Source organism: Panicum virgatum, chromosome 4K (assembly GCF_016808335.1).
Source record: "Panicum virgatum strain AP13 chromosome 4K, P.virgatum_v5, whole genome shotgun sequence".
Lineage (NCBI taxonomy): Eukaryota > Viridiplantae > Streptophyta > Magnoliopsida > Poales > Poaceae > Panicum > Panicum virgatum.
In genome coordinates, this window is record NC_053139.1 from 12,689,555 (window position 1) to 12,709,584 (window position 20,030).

Below are 20,030 nucleotides of genomic sequence, written 5' to 3' on the forward strand. Positions count from 1 at the left end.
AGTGACAAGTTGGATGTGAATAGACCACTAGGACTATCCCTGGTGACTAAACTAGATCAAGCAATGCAACTAGACTAATTTGAACATGAGTCAATTAAAATAACCGTGTGTTGGACTAAGCTTGTTGTGACTTCTTTTATATCTTCAGGTTGTATATAACAAGGAATCTACTCCATAGAGTTTGAAATTGGTCAACCAAAGCAATTTAAAGTTTACACACATACGAACATCAGTACATTTCTCCTAGGAAGTTTGACTGACTAAATCCACACACATTTGTAAACTGCTTCATAAAATTACTGTGGCAAACAAACATGAGAAAGGCAACACTACATAACCCACATTATTTGTCCCTGTACATGATATCTCATTGAAATCTTTTATGAGAAACCAGTGGCGAATCTAGATTGAACAAGTAGAAGGGGCTCATGTTAACTCTCTTCTTCTTTCTCTCATTCTCTTCCTCTTCCTCCCCTCTTTCTCTTCATTGTTTCATCCCAAAAATGATGAGAGGGTTTAGGGGGGTATCCATGTATCTTGAGGAGGTAGGGGGGGGGGGCTTGATCCCCCTAGCCCCCCATGTAGATCCGCCCCTGTGAGAAACCATTAATATAAAAGTCATTCGAAATGAAGGGCGATGCTATTTTCCATACGCCTGAATATAATTGTAATTTCAAGCCACAAACATAATCGATATGTTTCCTCATGCCCACACGCCCATATCCATCTCCGAGTGCTCCGCCAGATTTGCTCCCACTGCCGTGCCGCCCTAGTGCTACTTCATTTTGGTTGCCCTACTGCCAACACCGCTCCACCACCTCCTGCCACTCTATCAGCCTCTCCTACAAGTTTGTTTCTAGCCTAGGACACCAAGAGTCCGGAAACCCCGAGAAACCAACTCTTCTTGAGTAAAGAACCGTCTAATTTGATACCGCTCTGAATAAGTTTCCTTCTTTTTTAGAAAAAAAGTAAAATGTTTTTCACTACTGGTGGAGACAGGAAATCCAATTCCACCATCGCGCGTTAGCAGGCTTCCTAGCGCGCGACGAGAAAGCGATGCAAGCTGCCTGGGCTTAGCGCGAGTGTCGTGTACTCGGTATTTTTACTTTCTATTATGTTATCTCTTGAGAAGTTTTTGTTTTGATAAATATTTCATTGAAATTATGCTAAAAAAGTTTCATGGGAAGTTGGATAGTGAACTTATGCGTAAAAGTTGTGCGAGAAGTTTTCCTAATAATATTATCGCGGAGTTATGCTTAAAAATATCCTCTGATAAGTTTCAAAAAAAAAAGGTATACATGTAAGTTGTATATCGTGAAAAGTTATTTTAAAGAATATCTTCTGAGGAGTTGACTGAAGTTATACGTAAAAGTTTTGTGTATCACGAAAGTTTGCTGAAATATTCCCTAAGCAGTTGTTTGAAAAAAAAATTATATGTAAAATTTTTGTGCATAAATTATAAGTTTCCAAAACTAGAAAGTTGCGGATGAAAAAAATTTCTTGAAAATGAAATTCAGTGGCCTGTCGCCTGTCGGAAATCACGCGCTAGCAGCCTTCCTGGTGCGCGTGCGCTGATTAGAAAAGGAGTCGATTCCCTCTATACCATTGGGAAATATAGCATATCCTCTATGTGCCATTAAAAATTAGCATATCATTTCTATACCATCGTTTATAATTTCTTATCCCCTACATGCCATTGCTGTTAAATTCCACTAACTGAGCTGTTAAAGGGTAGAGTGAAAAGACAATAATGCCCCTAGCTAGGATAAGGCACATATGTGGACTCCATCCCTTCCCTTCGCCCGACTGGGCCCTCAGTGCCCGCGCGTGGGGCGCACGGCTCGCTCCCGCCGCGGCCCTCGCTCCCCGCCTGTTGCCGCGGCCCTTGGCGCCCTCGGTCCTCGTCGGCTGCCGCGGCCCTTGCTCCTCCCCGGCCACCATGGATGTGCTGTTGAGGATGTAGCATGGCGAGCCCGCTGCCGCCCCGATCCGGGTTCTGCTCCCCGGGAGTTGTTCACGCTAGGGCCCTCAGCGGCGGCGCAAGTCCACGCGCTCGCCGCACGGAGCCGCAGCGGGGCGCGCGCTGCGCGGGGCCGCAGCTGGCCGCAACGGCGTGAGCCAGCGCCACAGCATGCAGGAGGGACGCGAGGCGCGCAGCAGACCGGCGGGAGGAGGCGGGGGGTTGGGGGCGCAGCAGGCCGGCGGGAGGGGGGTGGGCGGGTGGGGGCGCAGTAGGGGCACAGCACGATCTGGGATGGGGCGTCGCGGAAGGGTTGGAGTGGCCGGGTGGGATTTTTTTTTAATAGATCTGGTGCCCATGCGATAGATACATGGGTTAAAATGTCCCAGCACAAAAGATTTGACGCCGTTAATATCAGATTTTGACGGTAATGACACATAGGGAATGAGAAATTATAAAGTATGGCATAGAAGGGATGTACTAATTTTTAATGGCATATAGAGGATGAGTTATATTTTCCAATGGTATGAGGGAATTAACTCACTGAGCCTCAGCGTCCGTCACCAACAGTTCCACGTCATGACCCGCAAGTAGGATTTCTATGGCCACGATTTTTCACGTACTAGTGACGTCACCTCTCGCTCATGACGAGTGTCGACTGGCACCAAATTTAGCAGCCCGCCCGCCTCAAACGCGCGGTTTGTATGCATGCATACGGTGTCCCTTCCCTTCAGAGGCAAAGCTAACGTCATTGTGTCGTCGGCGTGAGAAGGAAAAAAAGGGCATCGTGTGGCTGCTAAGCTCCACATCGGAGACCAAGCGGATGACGGAGATGGTGACGGCTAAGCAGGGGGAGGGGAACCAACCAATCAACCGAATGTGGCAAAGTCAAAGGAAACGGCATCAGGTCTCGAGAGGGAAGATGCAAAGCCGTGACGCCGGCAGGGTCCACCCCAACGCGTATAAATACTCGAGCACCCCGGCCCGGTTGGAGATACCAAACACAAAGCATAGCAAACGAGCAAAGCGAAGCACCGAAGCAGAGCGGAGCAGAGCTTGATCCGAGAGCAAAGCTTGTTCCATTCCTCCCAACTCACCACTCGCATCAGCTAGCAGCGTCGCCGCGGTCCTCGTCGACCTCCGACCGGCGGGGAGAAGCTCATCACACGAGATGGCGCGTCAGGAGGCGATGCCGCTGCTGACGCCGTTCAAGGCGGGGCGGCTCGAGCTCGCCCACCGGGTGGTGCTCGCGCCGCTGACCCGGTGCCGCTCCTATGGCAACGTGCCGCAGCCGCACGCCGCCGTGTACTACTCGCAGCGCGCCACCAGGGGCGGCCTCCTCATCACGGAGGCCACGGGCGTGTCCACCACCGCGCAGGGGTACCCGGAGACCCCCGGCATCTGGACGCCGGAGCAGGTCGAGGCGTGGAAGCCCATCGTCGACGCCGTCCACCGCAAGGGCGCCCTCTTCTTCTGTCAGATGTGGCACGTCGGCAGGGTCTCCACCAACGGTGAGTTCCATGCTCATCACGAACACAAATAATGGAACTATTACTGGTCCTGAGTTTCTGAACTTTTTTTTATAAATTGTGAACCGGACGGCAGATTTTCAGCCTGACGGACAGGCGCCCATCTCGAGTACGGACAAGCAAATCTCCCCGGACGCCGAGCCCGGCATGGTGTACTCCAAGCCGCGGCGGCTGCGGGCAGACGAGATCCCCGGAATCGTCGACGACTTCCGGCGCGCCGCGAGGAACGCCGTCGAGGCCGGGTTCGACGGCGTGGAGATCCACGGCGCCAACGGGTACCTCCTCGAGCAGTTCATGAAGGACGGCGCCAACGACCGCGACGACGAGTACGGCGGCAGCCTGGAGAACCGGTGCCGCTTCGCCGTCGAAGTCGTCGACGCCGTCGTCGGCGAGGTGGGCGCGCACCGCGTGGGCATCAGGCTGTCGCCGTTCCTCGACTACATGGACTGCGCCGACTCCGACCCGGCGGCGCTCGCCGGCTACATGGTGCGGCAGCTCAACAAGCACGATGGCTTCCTCTACTGCCACATGGTGGAGCCCCGGATGGCCGTCGTCGATGGCCGCAGGCAGATCCCGCACCGGCTGCTGCCGTTCCGGAAGGCGTTCAATGGCACGTTCATCGCCGCCGGCGGGTATGATCGGGAGGAAGGCAACAAAGTTGTGGCTGAGGGCTACACCGACCTTGTCGCCTATGGGAGGCTCTTCTTGGCCAATCCGGACCTACCCAAGAGGTTTGAGCTTGGCGCACCGCTGAACAAGTATGATCGTTCCACCTTCTACACGCAGGATCCTGTTGTTGGCTACACGGACTACCCGTTCCTTGACGAGGAGAACAATGGGCCAGCTGCAAATGATGCTTAATCATCCAATTATTCGATTGTACTTAATAAAGTGTTTCGTTCTTGAGATCGAGGCACAAATTTAATTTGTTTTCGCTGTTCCTCCTAATTGTTGGTTTTCGTCGTATCCAGAATAAAATGTCAACTCGGTTTGACCATGTAGCCCTTACATTATCTTGTTCTTTAATTTCACCGTTAACAAATATGGTTGCTTCTTATTAGGTCCAGCTTTTCAGTTTGTTGTTGTCCTACATTAGGGAAATAATGGTTGGTTCACGAAGCGTACTGGACAAGTCTGATATGTTCCTGAAAATGAAGTAGCAAGAGATGAAATTTAAAAAGGAATGGAGAGAATTTTCCAGGCAATGAAGAAACATCCGAACGTTAGCTTTTGTGTCACTTCGCCCTTACAACATTACACTCGATCTGGGGCGGATCCACCAGTATGGCAAAGTCTGGCGCCCGCCATACTAGCTGCTGGTGAATACGTGAAACAGACCGGGTTCCCGAAAGGTGAACCCGACTCTCTGTATCGTTGTGATAGTCTCTGGATCAGTAGCTATCACATACAGAACCCATTTCAATCGAATATCACAGACATATCTCACGTTTACAACATCACATGGGTTTGTTTATTACATAATCCAAAAGATTGTATTACGAATCTCAGAATACAAGCCCCTTGGGCTAAAAGAAAACAAACAGAAAGCGGAAACGATATCTAGTCTTCTGGGCAAACTTCGTCTTCACGAATCTTCTCGATCCTTCTCCACAAGCAGCTCGGAGTGTAGCTCGAGCCATCCTTAACTCCTTCCACGTTTGTCATCCTGTCGACTCCTTCTCTCGGATCCTGCATCTATCAGGCTATCCCCAAGGATGGGATAGGTTCACATCACCATCCATATGCAAGCTTTATGTGGATGCATACGGTATAAAAGTAATGCCAAGGATAGGCTATGTCTTCCTATGCAAGCAGTATATGTATAAGTCATCCAAACACCTTTCAACACGGGCAGCTCCGGCAACCCGGACTCCTGGTCTCCTATCTTCCACTACAACTGTCTCAACCCTGTTTCGGTGCGGGAACTCCCTCTTCCCACACCTCAGCTGCTATCCAAGCAGGAAAAGTAGACTAGAGGGAGGTAGAAAAGTATATGAGGATCTACCTACAGTGTGGTGCCAGATCCAGAGTTGTACATGACCGAGTACGCGGCTATACGTATAGTTTTCACCCTGCAGGGGTTGTACACCTGTACCCACTCGCCACAAATCCGGCCGGGAGCGACCCGATCTTCTCCGAGGCACCAGTTAACGAAACTAACGGCTACAGCACCATCCTACTCCCGGTCTGGGGCGCGTCCTCCCGCAGTAGGTCGCCCGGGGATGTGAAGCTATCTAGAATGGAATCTCCATGGATCCTGCGATCGGGGGCGATAGGGTCCTGCCCTCTCCCCTGACACTGAAACACTATCCTCCTGCAGTAATGGTGCCGTGCATAGCTAGCTCGGGCTGGGTCCCCCCTCATAAAGGATAAGTGGTGTGCACGTTTGACATAGTTCCGTCACTAGGGCCACAAAGTCAAGTCCTTCATCCAGCTGAGGCGAGCGTCTTCATCCAAGTTAGCATTCCGTCAACACGGTCTGCAATCGATACCCATTACAAGTATCTCCTCCATAACTACACCACTACTAAAGTTCCCACCAGAACAGTCCAGCACCCGCCACAGGTGCCCGTCACCCATTACAGGTGCTCACAAGATCGTGCCCAACACACAATCCCCGGCTCCCGATCCGAAGATCAGGAAAAGGGTCCGCTCACCCCCGCTGTAACCTAATCACCAACTCCCATATATGTGGAGGCAACTTCCAGCAAGCAAGGACTATCATATCATATATTCCTATGCCCCAAATCTCACTCATAGTAGCAATAGCATGTATCAATCAAAGCTAAGTATGGGAAACAAGGAATACGGAAAGTAAATGGCCATGCAAGCTCATCTCATCACACTCAATTTGGGAGCGTAGCGTATCTAGCAAGCAATGCCTAATAGGAATTCCATCGCGGACGGGCGTGAACCTGATAGGTTTTCGTAGTCTTCCTGGTCCTCCGGGGCTTTTGGTCTCCGGGTATGTCCTTCTGGGTCCTTCGGGTGTCGGGGTAGTCCTTCTGGATCCTCTGGTCGTCCGGGACGTCGGTCAACTCCTCCAGGTCAGGACCTAATTGTAATTACGTATAAATACAGGGGCCAAAGTGCAAGAATGCACAAAACAGGCTCAAATAAGATCCAACTCACACCAAACCTATTCTAACGCGTAGGTCATGATTTTAGAACAATTATGAAACTGGTTTCATATTTTTCGGAGCTCCGGTTGAATTACTACGATTTTTCTAAGATTAAAATATTTTTTGGAATTTATAAATGATTATCGAAAATGGAAAAACACAATGGTGACACGTGGCAGCACCAGAGCGTGCCACGTGGCACGATGATGTCAGCAAGACGTCATCATGACGTCACCTGGGGGTCAGCACTGCTAATGTCAACAGTGGGCCCTGCTGACATCAGTGTTGACAAAGTCAATGTTGACCGTTGACTGGTCAACCGGGTCAGTGGGGTCCGCAAGTCAGTGGGTCCCACTGGTCAGTCTCGCATCAAACGCTTACAAGTGGGGCCCGCGTGTCAGGTTAAAGCCAAAAGGAAAAAGAAAAAGGTTGCAAGGGCTAACGGGCCGAAAGCAAGCTGACGGCCCATCAAGGCTCGGTTCACACGAGTGGGCGGCTCGGCCTGCGGCTTGCAGGCCGGCCCGGGTGGATGGCTCGCAGGCCGGCTCAGCCTGCGGTTCACAGGCCGACTTGGCCCGCGGCTCGGGGGAAAGGGGCCGACTCAGGCTTTGGCATATTTGGGCCGGAAGCGGCCCGTGGCGCACATGGGCTTCCCCTCCTCTCTCTCCTCTGCTTTCCTCCCCTTCGGCGTGGCGGCAGGGGCTTGGCGGCAGCAGACGGCGACGACGGCGAGGGTCCCTTCAGCGACGGCGGTCGAGACAGTCCACAGGGCTCTCCTCCCTAGGCGGCAGCGGCTCCTCCCATGGCAGCTCGGCGGATACAAGGGGGCGCGGGGCTAGGTCACGGCGGGGCTGTAGAGGGCTCGTGCGGGCGGCGGCGAAGCTTGACGGCGGAGCAGAGGTGCGGCGTGACGGCGGGGTTCGGCAGCGCATCTAGGGTTTCCTCCTCCTCTGGGCGACGACGGCTTCTCGGCAGCGTGGCGGAGTCGAGGCAAGGCGGCGACGGGGCTTCCTTGACGAGACTAGGATAGGCGGCCAAGGGCGAGGCTCACGGCACGGTGTGGAGCGCGAGCGGCGAGGTGGCTTGGCCGTGCGCGCTTGTGGGTGCTCGAAAAGCCGAGTCCGCAGCGTGGCCGCTACGCGGCGTTCCGGCGAGACCGAACTGCGACGGTGGCGAGGCTAAGGCGACTGGGCAGGACAGGGTCGTGCGCGGGCGCGCTGGACAAGGCGTGCGTGCGGTAGCGAGGCAAAGGTGTGTGCGCGGCCGGTTCTGGTTTGTGCGCACGCAGGCAAGGCCCGCGGCGGGTTGTGTGTGTGCGTGGCCACCGCGCGATGCAGGGCCGTAGCGAGGCCGAACAGGGGAGTGGGCAAGCATGCGAGCACCCAGCTTGCCGGGGCCGCGGCGGCGTGGTTACGACGGCTCGGTTCGGCGTCAAGGCAAGGCAACGGCCTGTACCTAGGTGCTAACGCACGCGCGCACGCACGCGACACACGTATGGCGTGGCCGCGGCGGCGGCGAACAGAAACGGCGGCGGGGCTACGGCGAGCCGTGCTCAGCCTTGCCAAGGCATGGCTCTGGACATGGCTGGCCTGGGTTTTGGGTGCGCGCGCATGTGAACACCCGGGAAGCCAGGGTCACGGCGGCGTCCCAACTGGGCGACGGCGGCTGCGGGGTTTGGGTGCAGCGGCGCGTCGGGCTCCTGCACAAACGCATCACACAAAGGGCAGGGGAGCTCCTAGGGGCTGGCTACGGCTCGTCGGCGGCGAGGTGGTGCGGGTGCCTACCGTGCGGCTCGGAGAAGATAGGGGTGGCGCCGTGACGAGTCGAGGCAACGGCGAGTCGGAGCTGAGCAGTGCCAAGCAGGGGCGTTGGCGTTGTCGATCGGGGCGCTGGCTCGACGGCGTGCACCAGCGGCGGCGTCCTCCTCCTCGCGGTGCTCCTCTCCCTCGGCTCCTTCTTCTTCCTCCAGCTTCTCCCTCCCCTCCTCTTGGCCTACTCCTCCTCAGCTCTCTTCTTTCCTCTACTCAGATTGCGGCGGCGGCAAAGGGGAGAAAAATTTCCCGCGGCTAGGGTTTAGGGGTACGTCACTGGGGTTTTATAGGCTGGCGCCAAGGCTTGGCTTGGTCCTCACGGCGGCACGGACGCCGAGGATTACCCCACGGGTGGCGGTTCGCGGACGGAGCTACGTGGCGCGCATCGCGCGGCTGTGCGGCGCGGGGCTAGGGTTCAGGAGCGCGCACAGGCGGCCGGCCAAGGGTGAGGTGGAAAGTGGGGGCGAGAGCGGCGTGGGGTTCGTGACGTCGGAGGGGCTCTTTTCCTCCTCCGCTGTCGTGAAGCGAAGCCGGCGGATCCAAGGCGGCGAGCGGGCAGCGTCGCGAGGGAGAAAGGGGAATAGTCCCCTGGCAGGTGGGGCCAGGATGGCAGCGGCACAGGGCGAGGTGGAGGGCGAGCGGGCTGGCTGGGCGTGCGTCCGCGCGCGAGCGCGCGCGTGCGGACTGGGCTGAGGGACGGTGGTTGGGCCGGTTGGGATGTGCGGGTAGAGGGAAAAGGGCCAGCTGGGCCGGTCCAGGTTGGATTGGGTTAACAGGCCAGATGGCTAGCTGAGGTTCAACTGGGTTTAGGTGGGTTTCGGGTTCAGGCCGGACTGGACCAGGGTTTGGACCGGGTAACGGGCTCGGGTTAGAGCTCGGGTTTGGTCACGGGTTTGGACCGAGTTAGGGGTTAGGACAGGTTTGGACTTGTTAGAGGTTTGGCTTTAATTTGAATGGCTCAATTCAAATTAAGGCACACACAAGGGTCAGCTTCTTGAAATTAAATTGAGGGGCACTTCCACACAATAAAATAAATCTAAATCGAATTCGAATTAAACAAGGTAGAGCCTAATAAATCCAATAACTCCAAATATTCTCACACTAGCAAATATTATCCTTAATTCTATACAAAATTTTCAATTACTAGGATTTTGGGGAGGCAGTAATCTTACTTAAGTTGATATTTACAGCATTGCCACGAAAAATTTTGGAATTCAATTTTTTTTGACTTTATAACATTCCGGAAAAATCCGGGATGTTACAATACGCCCCTTGCCGGCTGCTGGCCATGGCGCAAGGATGGAGAGGCAGCCTGAATGTTTTTTTTATGCAAAGCACAACTACGTCAGACACTATTAGGAAAATCGCCCAAAACAAGGTCCTTTACATAGTCTGGGGCTTGGCTCATAAACACTTCAGAACCAGAGGACAACACAAACGCTCCATGGAAAGCTAAGCAATCTGCCACATTATTACAACTTTGATTACACATGGAGACGGTACAAAAAGAGAACTCTACATGCATAAAGGCATGTACAACCGTACAGACAGCTGCTGTTTTTTTTGTCACAAATAGACAGCTGAACAGACAGCTTGTATAATGAGCTGTCTATTTAGCTGTCTGCAGGGTGATTAATTCATCATTCGTTATACAAACTCATGGTGATCTAGTGTATAATTGATCTTTGTAGCCATTTTATTGTATACATGAAAAAAATACACAATGCATTCAAATAATTCATATGACTCTTAAAATAAGCATGTATATATACACATGAATACACGAATGAATGAAAATACATTCAGTTGGTGGCATTCAAATAAGCAATAGATGGCAGTTCAGTTGTCTATATATCTTTGCCCTTCTCAAAACTTGGCATTGATGTCCAGCTGCAGTTGTGCTTCCTCCCTGTTTTTCCTTGATCTGAAAAAAGAAATAAGTCCCTGTTAGTATGTGGTAAAGCAATACTGAGATCCTTGGCAAATTTATGGTAAAGCAATACTGCCTAGAAATAAGCATACTGAGATCCTTGGCAATCTATTATCTGCAAAATATCCATAGTTGCATATGAGAATGCTTAATCTAATGACGACGAGTTCAAAACATAAAAACAACACAATCAGTCGGCTTGCAATCCTAGAGAAACAAAAGTAAGATGGAGAGGACAATCAATTGAATAGCATCATCTGATTAAGCCTCTAAAACAAACAGCAACTTAATCGAAGGACAATCAATTGAATAGCATCATCTGATTAAGCCTCAAAAACAAACAGCAACCTAAATCGAAGCTTTGTCCAATGGTTCTTACGAGCAATATTGACCAACAAAATTAGCACAACCCATTCTAATTTACAATTGACAGTAACATAAAGTCTATATTAGCTAGCCCATAGCACAAGCAAACATCACATAGCTCAATTAGTAAACAAAACCGAGACACAAATCACAGAGACACAAACATATGATGGTATGAGTTGATTTTAAATGGCATAGCAGAGCCACGCACAAGTACTCAAGCAAGCACATGCAAGCAGGCACAGAGGAGCTAGCCGGAGCCATCAGCCAACACAAGCTTGCACAAGCAAGCACGGAGGTGCAGAGGAGCCGGAGCCATCGGCCAGCACAAGATAGAGCAAGCAAGCAAGGCGCCGCCGCCGCTCCCCCGCCGCCTTCCGCTTCTGCTTCGACGCCACAGCAGCACCCCAGTGGGCTTCCGCTTCTGCGCCGCCGCCTTGGCCCTCCGCTCCCGCTGCGCCTTCGCCTTGAGCAGCTCCTGCACTGCCGCCGCCGCCCGCTTCTGTTCCTAGCTTCCTGCTGCAAGGTGTGGCCGCCGCCGCCGCCGCCGCCGCCGCTCGCTTCTCTTGCTGCTAGGGTTGGCCGACGGGGGATTTGGGGGAGGATTTCAATAGTGCTTGCCTGCTTGGAGGGGGATTTGGCGTGAGATTTGCCGCACAGGCAGCAAAAATCGCCCACACTCGCATCGGATCCGCGACGCCGACCACGAACGGGAGCGGGTTGTACAACGGGGGCGCGGAGTCGTCGATTCGCGTCAGAGCACGGGCCGCTACCATAGACGAACGAGACGACGGCCGGGCTCTCTCTCCTCGCTGCCAGTTTTTTTTTTTTTTTTGCAAAAAATAGCCGCATGTCGACGGGTCTCGACCAGGGTTGGCCGGTTTGTCAACCGGCCGGTATCAAACCGGCCATAATTTAAAATTCAAATTTAAATTTAAAAAATGAAAAAATTTCAGATAATTCCTAAAAATACTAAACGGTGCGAAGAATCTAATGATGTAAAATTTTCTCAAAAATTCGTTCATTTAGCATAGTTTAGGAAATTTTGAAGTAAATTCAAAAAAGAAAAAGAAAAAACATGAAGGCCCATTAAGGACCATGGTGATCTGCATGCTTAGATAGGGTTCGGTGTCACCCGGGGGGTCGCGCCCCACATTCGCTCCATATCCGCTCGCAGGCGCTCTTTGTCCGCCACCCCGCCGTCCCCAGGAGGCGACCGGCGCCCGCGGCCGGTTAGCCGTGCGCCGCGCTCGGTTGGTCGCCCGGTTTGGCCGGCTTACCGGCGCCCCCCGGATCCGGCGTGTACCGGTGCGCGTGGCCGGCTTACCGGCCGGGCGGAGCGGTTTACCGGTCGGTGTCGCCGGTTACCGACCCGACCGGGAGAGAAGGTAAGAGCTCAAAATTTTTGAGTAGAATGCTTGGTTAGGGCATATTTAGGTGTATGATTTAGAATATTAGATGATTTGTTTTAGGATTTATGTTACATTTAGGTGTATGGCTGAAAAGTTATAGGTTTTAGGTAAGATTTAGGTGTAGGATTTAGGATTCTATTTATCTGATTGAGATGTTTTTGTTGTCCATTTATGTAGGTAGAAAATGTCTGGGAGAGATAGAGATGTTGTATGGGAACATGGTGAAAATCTTTATCCCGGATGGCGATGCAACTATTGTCGTACGCAGAAAGCAGGAGGTGGTGCAACAAGATTGAAGCAACATTTAGCTCACCGCGGGGCGGAGGTGGTCCATTGCAGGAATGTGCCACCTGATGTGCGGGACTTCTTTCAGCGTGAGTTGGATAGGGCAAAGAAGGCAACTGGTGATGAAGAAGATGAGGAGGCTCAGGTGCAGCGTGTCATGGATCTATCGAGAGCGGAAGCAGAGTTCCGACGGGGGGTTGAACATAGAGGAGGTGCATATGAGCGTGGAGGGGGTAGTGGTTCGACGAGGGGGAATGTTATGCAGAGGATGTTTGGAAGGTACACTTCGCAGAGGGAGAGTCCTGTGGTGGAGGACTATAACTTGGCAGCTGGTGGGTGAAGAGGAATGACGCAACCAAGGATTGATACAGGCTCCTGGACACAGAAGGGTAAGAACGCAAAGGAAGCTATTGGTAAAGCTTGGTCAAAGTTTTTCCATATTGCAGGAGTACCTGGAAGACAGGCTGACAGTCCATATTTTATCAGCGCGGTCAGGGAGACACAGTAGTGGGGTAAGTTTTCTTTCATTGCAATGATACATATGAGCTTACATTCTTGTATCTCATGATTTTCATATGGTTGCAGGTGAAGGTATCGCATCACCCACTGGACGGGATATTGATGGCAAGTACCTTGACCAGAATGAGCAAGACTTGAAGATGAGGTACGTAAAGTTTCAGAAAGATTGGCCCTTATTTGGCATCACGTTGATGTGTGATTCATGGACTGGTCCGACGAGGATGAGTGTCATCAACTTTTTGATATATTGCAATGGGGTCATGTGGTTCCATAAGTCTATTGATTTGACTGGAAGAATTCAAGATGCTGCATATTTGTTCAAGGTAGTCCCTAAACATGTTCCATTCACATTGTGTATGTTTTGTCATGTCACTTACTAAACAATCTGTCTTCCATTGCAGGAGATTCGAAAGGTGATGGAAGAGATTGGACCGGAGAATGTCGTGCACGTAGTCACCGACAACGGCTCGAACTACAAAAAAGCATGCAAGGAACTACTAAGTGACGTGTATGACCACATAGCTTGGACACCATGTCTAGCACACACCGTCAATTTGATGTTGAAGGATATAGCTCGAAGGCCTGACATACTATTGTATTTGTATGCATGATTATATATTATTGCTTTGGTAGGGTCATTTACATTAAAATGTGCATAGCTAATGCCGAAATTTTCTTTTATTTCACACCGGGGATCCATTTTTTATGCTTCGGAAAACTCCTCGAAACCACCGGTATACCGGCCAAACCGGCCGGTAAACCGGTCTAACCGGCCGGTATACCGGTTAGAACCGTTTCAACGGGGAAATTTGAATTCAAATTTGGGTTTGTCCGGTATAGACCGGTTACCGGTCCAACCGGTCCGATAAACCGGAACCGGTGGCCGGCGGTTTGGGTCAACCGGTCGGGAAAAAAAACCTTGGTCTCGACAGCCCGTTGTACATGCCCTAATGTCTCATATCTTACGCACCAAACCACCAGTAGCACTCTGATCAATGCAGCTTGATTCGAGAACAGAAGCAAGGACTGTAGCATCCATCTCCAAGATTATTCGTGTCATACCAAGATGTGCTGCCTGAAGGATCCTCTTATAAGTTGCAATAGCTTCATCTTGCAAGGATGGTACTGCATAGGTGATATTACACGCCCCTGCAACTAGAACTGTTGGAATTGATCTCTTGGCCCAATCCAACGATTAGGCTAAACCCGTTATGGCTGGTGAGCCCCCATCGCCAGCGCTATAAAGAAGAGGAGTGGGGCACGAGGCGCGGCACCCAAAGTTCACCGCAGCCAGAACCCACTCCCACAGTCCCTACCGATCTAGGGTTAGCGCGAGGTCGACAGGAAGCTCCGCCGCTGCCACCACGACGTTCTCCTCCGCCACTCCCGTCGTCGGTCCGTGCCGGTGGAGGCCTGAAGGGCACCGGGATCTGCGCCGTCCACCGCCGCCGCTGTATGATTGCTTATCCGGCAAGTCCACCAGGGGTATGCCCGGCGGTAGATTTGTAGGTGAAGGGGGGATTCCAGAGCCAAGAGCTAGATGGTTGTGAGATGATGCTAGGGTATAGACAGGTTCGGGCCACTCGGGAGCGTAATACCCTACGTCCTGTGTTGTGTGTATTGTATGAGCTTGACGATGAAAGAGATGAATATGTTCTATGGGTCTCCTCACGGCGCCTTTATAGGTCAGGTGCCGTGGGTTACAAGTAAGGGAGGATATCTACTCGGGTTGTTACATGGAATCAGGTCGGTGGAGATCCCTAGATATCCGGAATCCATATCCGCGCCTTGATCCTGATCCTCGGAAGAACCTTCCGACGTCCAGCCGAGTGCCTTTTCGCCGGGTAGTCGTGTAGAGTGGTCCTGGCCGAGTAGGTACCCAGTCGGGAGATAACTACTCGGCTGGGAGGTACCCGAATGTACCTCAGTCAGCCGCCGGATCCGCTCACCACCAACCCAGACTTCCTCGCTGCCGTCGACTACATGGCGAACCAGAGTTCCTCCTCCACTGCGCCGCCGTCGGCCGATGGTCTGCACTTCTCTACACGCCTCTCTCTCTCTCTCTCGTTCTTTGTACTAGATTTGGTATGAACAACTTGTATCTCTACTGAGAATGTTACCCCAATACCCGATTTGTACATCTAGTATGATCTGCTCAGAAACACAGACACTTTGAATCTAACAAGAACCTCACCGCTATTGTCCCTTACAACAAAACCCCAACCAATCTGTTACTCGGATGGAAAGACCCATCAGAATTAATTTTGTAAATGTCTGTAGGGGTGGTTTCCAACTATTCCAGGCCACAACCGTTTCCTTCATCGCATTCCTCTCCAATTTTTCAAACTCCATCAGGAAATAACATACAACTATAAATCTCATTCGCACTCTGCATCCTCTCACCTTCGTTGGCCTTGTTTCTTGCTGACATGGCGAAAGGGTGTCTAGCTGGACTGGTTAGGTGGCCTCAATAGCACTCCTCAGGTCCTGGGTTCGACTCCTGGTGGGAGCGAATTTCAGACTGGGGTTAAAAAATCCCCTCGTCTGCCGCCATGCCAAAGCACATAAGGAAGGTACCGGTCCGCACTCACACGAGTAACGACACCCCCGTGTAAGGGTGGGGCAGAAGTTTGGGGGTTTTCTCAGCCTGCGTGAGAGGTCTTCTCTTATGTAATGTCGGGGGTTTCTTCCGCCTGTAGGCCGAGTTTTTTTTGCTGACCACCATCTCCAAAGAAACACAACTACTTTCAGCTGTATGTTCTTATCCAATCCCCAAATCTTATTAATTGTTTTCACTCCTGATTGACAATTCACCAATTCAGCTCTAATTTCTTCCATATTCATGAGGCGCCAACATAGCTCTGGGGTTAAAAAATCCCCTCGTCTGCCGCCATGCCAAAGCACGTAAGGAAGGTACCGGTCCGCACTCACACGAGTAACGACACCCCCGTGTAAGGGTAGGGCAGAAGTTTGGGGGTTTTCTCAGCCTGCGTGAGAGGTCTTCTCTTATGTAATGTCGGGGGTTTCTTCCGCCTGTAGGCCGAGTTTTTTTTGCTGACCACCATCTCCAAAGAAACACAACTACTATCAGCTGTATGTTCTTATCCAATCCCCAAATCTTATTAATTGTTTTCACTCCTGATTGACAATTCACCAATTCAGCTCTAATTTCTTCCATATTCATGAGGCGCCAACATAGCTTAGCATACTTTTGAAGAATAGATGTCCACAATCTTCATCAAACCTTCTACAAACTGGGCATATAGTATCAATATTGATACCTCGGTTAGCCACATTTCTTCTTACTGGTAGGATGTTATGTGTTAATCGCCACACAAACGTCTTCACTTTATTGGGGACTTTGAGTTGACATATTATGTGTCATTTAAATTCACCCCCAACCCCATTTGCATTTCCAGAAGTGGATCCATCCCTGCCTGTAAGAGCGTCCCTTCTTGCCACTATCACTTTATAAGCTGATTTAACTGAAAATAATCCCGTTGGGTCAAAGTACCATGCAGGTTAGTCGTCCATATGTACGTCAATTGGAATCCTTAAGATCTCAGCCGCATCCTCTGGCAAAAAATTATCACAAATTAGCTGCTCATCCCATTCACCCGTAACTGGATCAATAAGTTCATTAACTCTTGTCAACAAGCATTATCTTCTAGGAGTGACCGGTTTTCTTGTAGAACCTTTGGGCAGCCATGGGTCCTCCCATATCTTCACATTTTCACCATTATCAGTTCGCGATATAATACTTTCCTTCGGCAGTTCCACTCCTCTTAGAATGCTTCTCCAGGTGTATGAAATGCCAACACGGGGATGACAGTATCCGAATTTGGGAAATATATTGCCTTCAGTACCTGCCCAAATAATATGTTAGGACTGGTCAGCAGCCTCCATGCTTGCCTACTCAACATCGCCAAATTAAACAAGTGCAAATTCTGAAATCCTAAACCGCCCTTTTTCTTTGATCTTGTAAGTTTTTCCCAACTAAGCCAATGAATTTTATTTCTTTTGTCTTGCTGACTCCACCAGTATCTAGCAATAATCATATTTAGCTCATTGCATATGCCTTTTGTAAGATCAAAACACGACATAGCATAGATTAAAGAATATCTTACCAGATATTATCTCTCCTTCTCAAACTGCTTTGTTACCAGGGAGGTGAATTACAGATAATGTCCTATTGGCTTATGAGTTAACACATTATTTGAATAGTAAAAGAAAGGGCATAAAAGGGCTAGTTGCAATTAAACTAGACATGAGCAAAGCTTTATGACAGGGTGGAATGGATTTTCTTAGAGAAGATAATGTTACGGATGGGTTTTCATGAGAGGTGGGTGCAACTTATCATGAAATGTGTTACCTCGGTTTCCTATAAAATAAAGGTTAATGGATCTTAGAGAATTATACCTCAAAGACGCTTAAGACAGGGTGATCCCCTTTCACCTTATCAAAACAAGGAAAAAGTCTACATCACCCCTCACCTATGGGGGGTGGACTACATAACCCCCCAAACTATGAAACGGTCTATATCATCCCCCTGAACTTTCCAAAACCGGTCCAATTGCCCCCTAAAGCAATTTTAAAAAATTATAGTAAATCACAAAAAAAATCATAAAATAGAAAATCCAATTGTGTTAGACTCCAAATGAGTAGATCTACACAGTGAACATATAATATGATATGCTTTAGTATATTTTTTTGCTGTAGCTTTAGATCTATACTTTTCTTCATAGCTGTAAAAAAATGTATTAAAGCATATCATATTATATGTTCACAGTGTAGATCTACTCATTTGGAGTCCAACACAATTGAATTTTTCATTTTATGATTTTTTTGTGATTTACTATGATTTTTCGAAACTGATTTAAGGGGTAATTTGACCGGTTTTGAAAAATTCAAGGGGTGATATAGACTGTTTCATAGGTTGGGGGTTATGTATTCCAACCCCCATAGGTTGAGGGGTGATATAGACTTTTTCATATCAACAATGCTGTAAAAAGCTGAGTGTGATGGCAGAATTGAAGGCATCAAGATTTCGCGAGGTGCACCAAGAGTAAACCACCTATTCTTTGCTGATGATTCTTTGATATTGATGAGGGCTACAGTAAGGGATGCACAAGAACTCAAGCGTATTTTGGAGGTATATGAAGGATCTTCTAGATAGGTTATTAATAGGGACAAATCATCTATAATGTTCAGCCCAAATACAAGCCATCAAGTTAGAAATTCGGTGGATTCAGACCTTTCTATTGGGTTCGAAGCAAGGAGTGAACGATATTTGGGGCTACCTCTTCTATTGGGTTCGAAGCAAGGAGTGAATGATATTTGGGGCTACCTGTCGCAGTGCGAAAATCAAAGAAGAGAACATTTGAGTATACTATAAAAAGAAGATTTGGATCAGAATTCATGGCTGGCAGGAGAAACTTCTATCTAAGGCTGGTAAGGAAATTCTTATCAAAGCGGCATCCTGAATGCTTGACGCTTCAACGACGAAGTTTGCAACGCCCGTGTATCTGTTAGGCTCTGGGCTGGGCTTGATGGTCTGGCCCACCGCGGCTTCAAGCATAGCCCAGGAATTCTCCTGTTCCCACCGGGCACAATGCTAAACTAAATTGGTCGAGCGAAAGCTCCTGAGTTCAATTTTCCATGGGAGCGAATTTTTTGGGATTTAACGGCATTGTGCATTCAGTGGTAAGCGACATTCCCGTCAACAGCCCGAATTTTCTAGGAATTAACGGCATTGTGCATTCAGTGGTACGCAACCTTTCCGTCGACAGTCATGCGCCTGTGCTAAGTGTATTCAATTGTTTCATTTGTTGCAAATATTATATCTGGATGTTGTAATTGTTTATATGGATGTTGCAAGTGTTTAATCTGGATGTTGCCTTCAATGAGAGATCTGAACGTCCCATGCAACATGAAACAAATGTTGCGGCGGGATTTTTCCTCGTCATCAATGGATGGCTAACAACTTTTTTTCAATATTTTTTGATGTTGCAAACGATGGTTTTCTATGTTGCAGATGTTTTTCTTCTATGTTGGGAATGTTATTATTTGATGTGGTGTTGGACCGATGGAGCGTCCAATGGGAAAAGTTCCCATCGGATGTCCGGGTGCTAGCAAGCCCAATTTTGTTTAAATACCTTTTTATCTGGGCTCAAGTTTGTAAATAACTTTTAATCTTAACTCACTTCGGCCCACTGCAAAAATCCACAATATCATTTCGTTAGTTGGATGTTTACAATCCACCCTGATCTCTAGTTCTAGAAGTTCTCTCCATTCTCCATGTGTGGTTGCCCGCTAGTCACAGCTCATCAGTGTCTCAGCGTGTCAGGCGGACTAACGTCTCACGATCGGCATCGCGAGAATGCACGACAAACTGCCGATGGCAAGCAGGCAGGCGGCCATAGTTGAAAATCGAGATAGACGGCAATAACAAACCCATCTACTCCACTAATGTGATCGCACATTAGCCATCACAGCCATGAATTTTGTCTATACTTCTCCAATTTAAACCTATATAAATATATTATTGTTGATACGATACCCTTCGTAAACATTGTTGAAATATGCCTGCATTTGTAGTTAAGTGTCTTACTACTATCTTTAACATTCATTTATATACCCGCGTAGTTTAGTCGATAACTGAATGAACGGGAAAGTTTGTCGAAGAAAATTAAACTTTTATAATAAAGAATTAAAAAAATACCTAAAAAGGTTATTTTTTGATGAGTCTTGTTTGACTATATTTATAATGCGTCTTGATCGATGGATGGACGGACTGATCTGATTCAGCCAGCCAAATCTACATCAACCGCGATCGATTTTGTTTGGTTTGCATCCCCGGTCAAAACCGGTCCACCATATCACCAGGTGATACTTCCGAACCTTTCCCAGGTGCGCCACTTCATGGAGGATGACGAGCTAATTCTTCAAAAATCACTGGATGACCCAAACCGTTCACCACTGCTCGGTCCCACAGTCCCACTGGACAGTACCATATATAGTCCAAACAGATGCCTAATAATGCACAAAAGTGCTAAAATTTGAAAGTGCTAGCTAATGCTAATGCTAAAGTTTAGCC

The 20,030-nt window shown here is 49.4% G+C and overlaps 1 protein-coding gene and 1 long non-coding RNA gene across 2 annotated transcripts; one reads left to right on the forward strand and one right to left on the reverse strand.

Moving 5' to 3' along the window:
* The first annotated feature begins 2,970 nt into the window (after positions 1–2,970).
* LOC120705067 (putative 12-oxophytodienoate reductase 5) lies at positions 2,971–4,497 on the forward strand. The gene is made up of 2 exons (XM_039989600.1): positions 2,971–3,471; positions 3,566–4,497. The coding sequence occupies exons 1-2, from the start codon at positions 3,132–3,134 to the stop codon at positions 4,348–4,350; spliced, it is 1,125 nt and encodes a 374-aa protein (XP_039845534.1). The 5' UTR covers positions 2,971–3,131; the 3' UTR covers positions 4,351–4,497.
* A 5,372-nt stretch (positions 4,498–9,869) lies between these two features.
* LOC120703175 lies at positions 9,870–11,564 on the reverse strand. Its single transcript, XR_005686825.1, has 2 exons — positions 10,930–11,564; positions 9,870–10,346 (listed from the first exon to the last, which is right to left on the reverse strand). It is a non-coding gene; the product is annotated as an uncharacterized LOC120703175 (long non-coding RNA).
* Between the last annotated feature and the right edge of the window lie 8,466 nt (positions 11,565–20,030).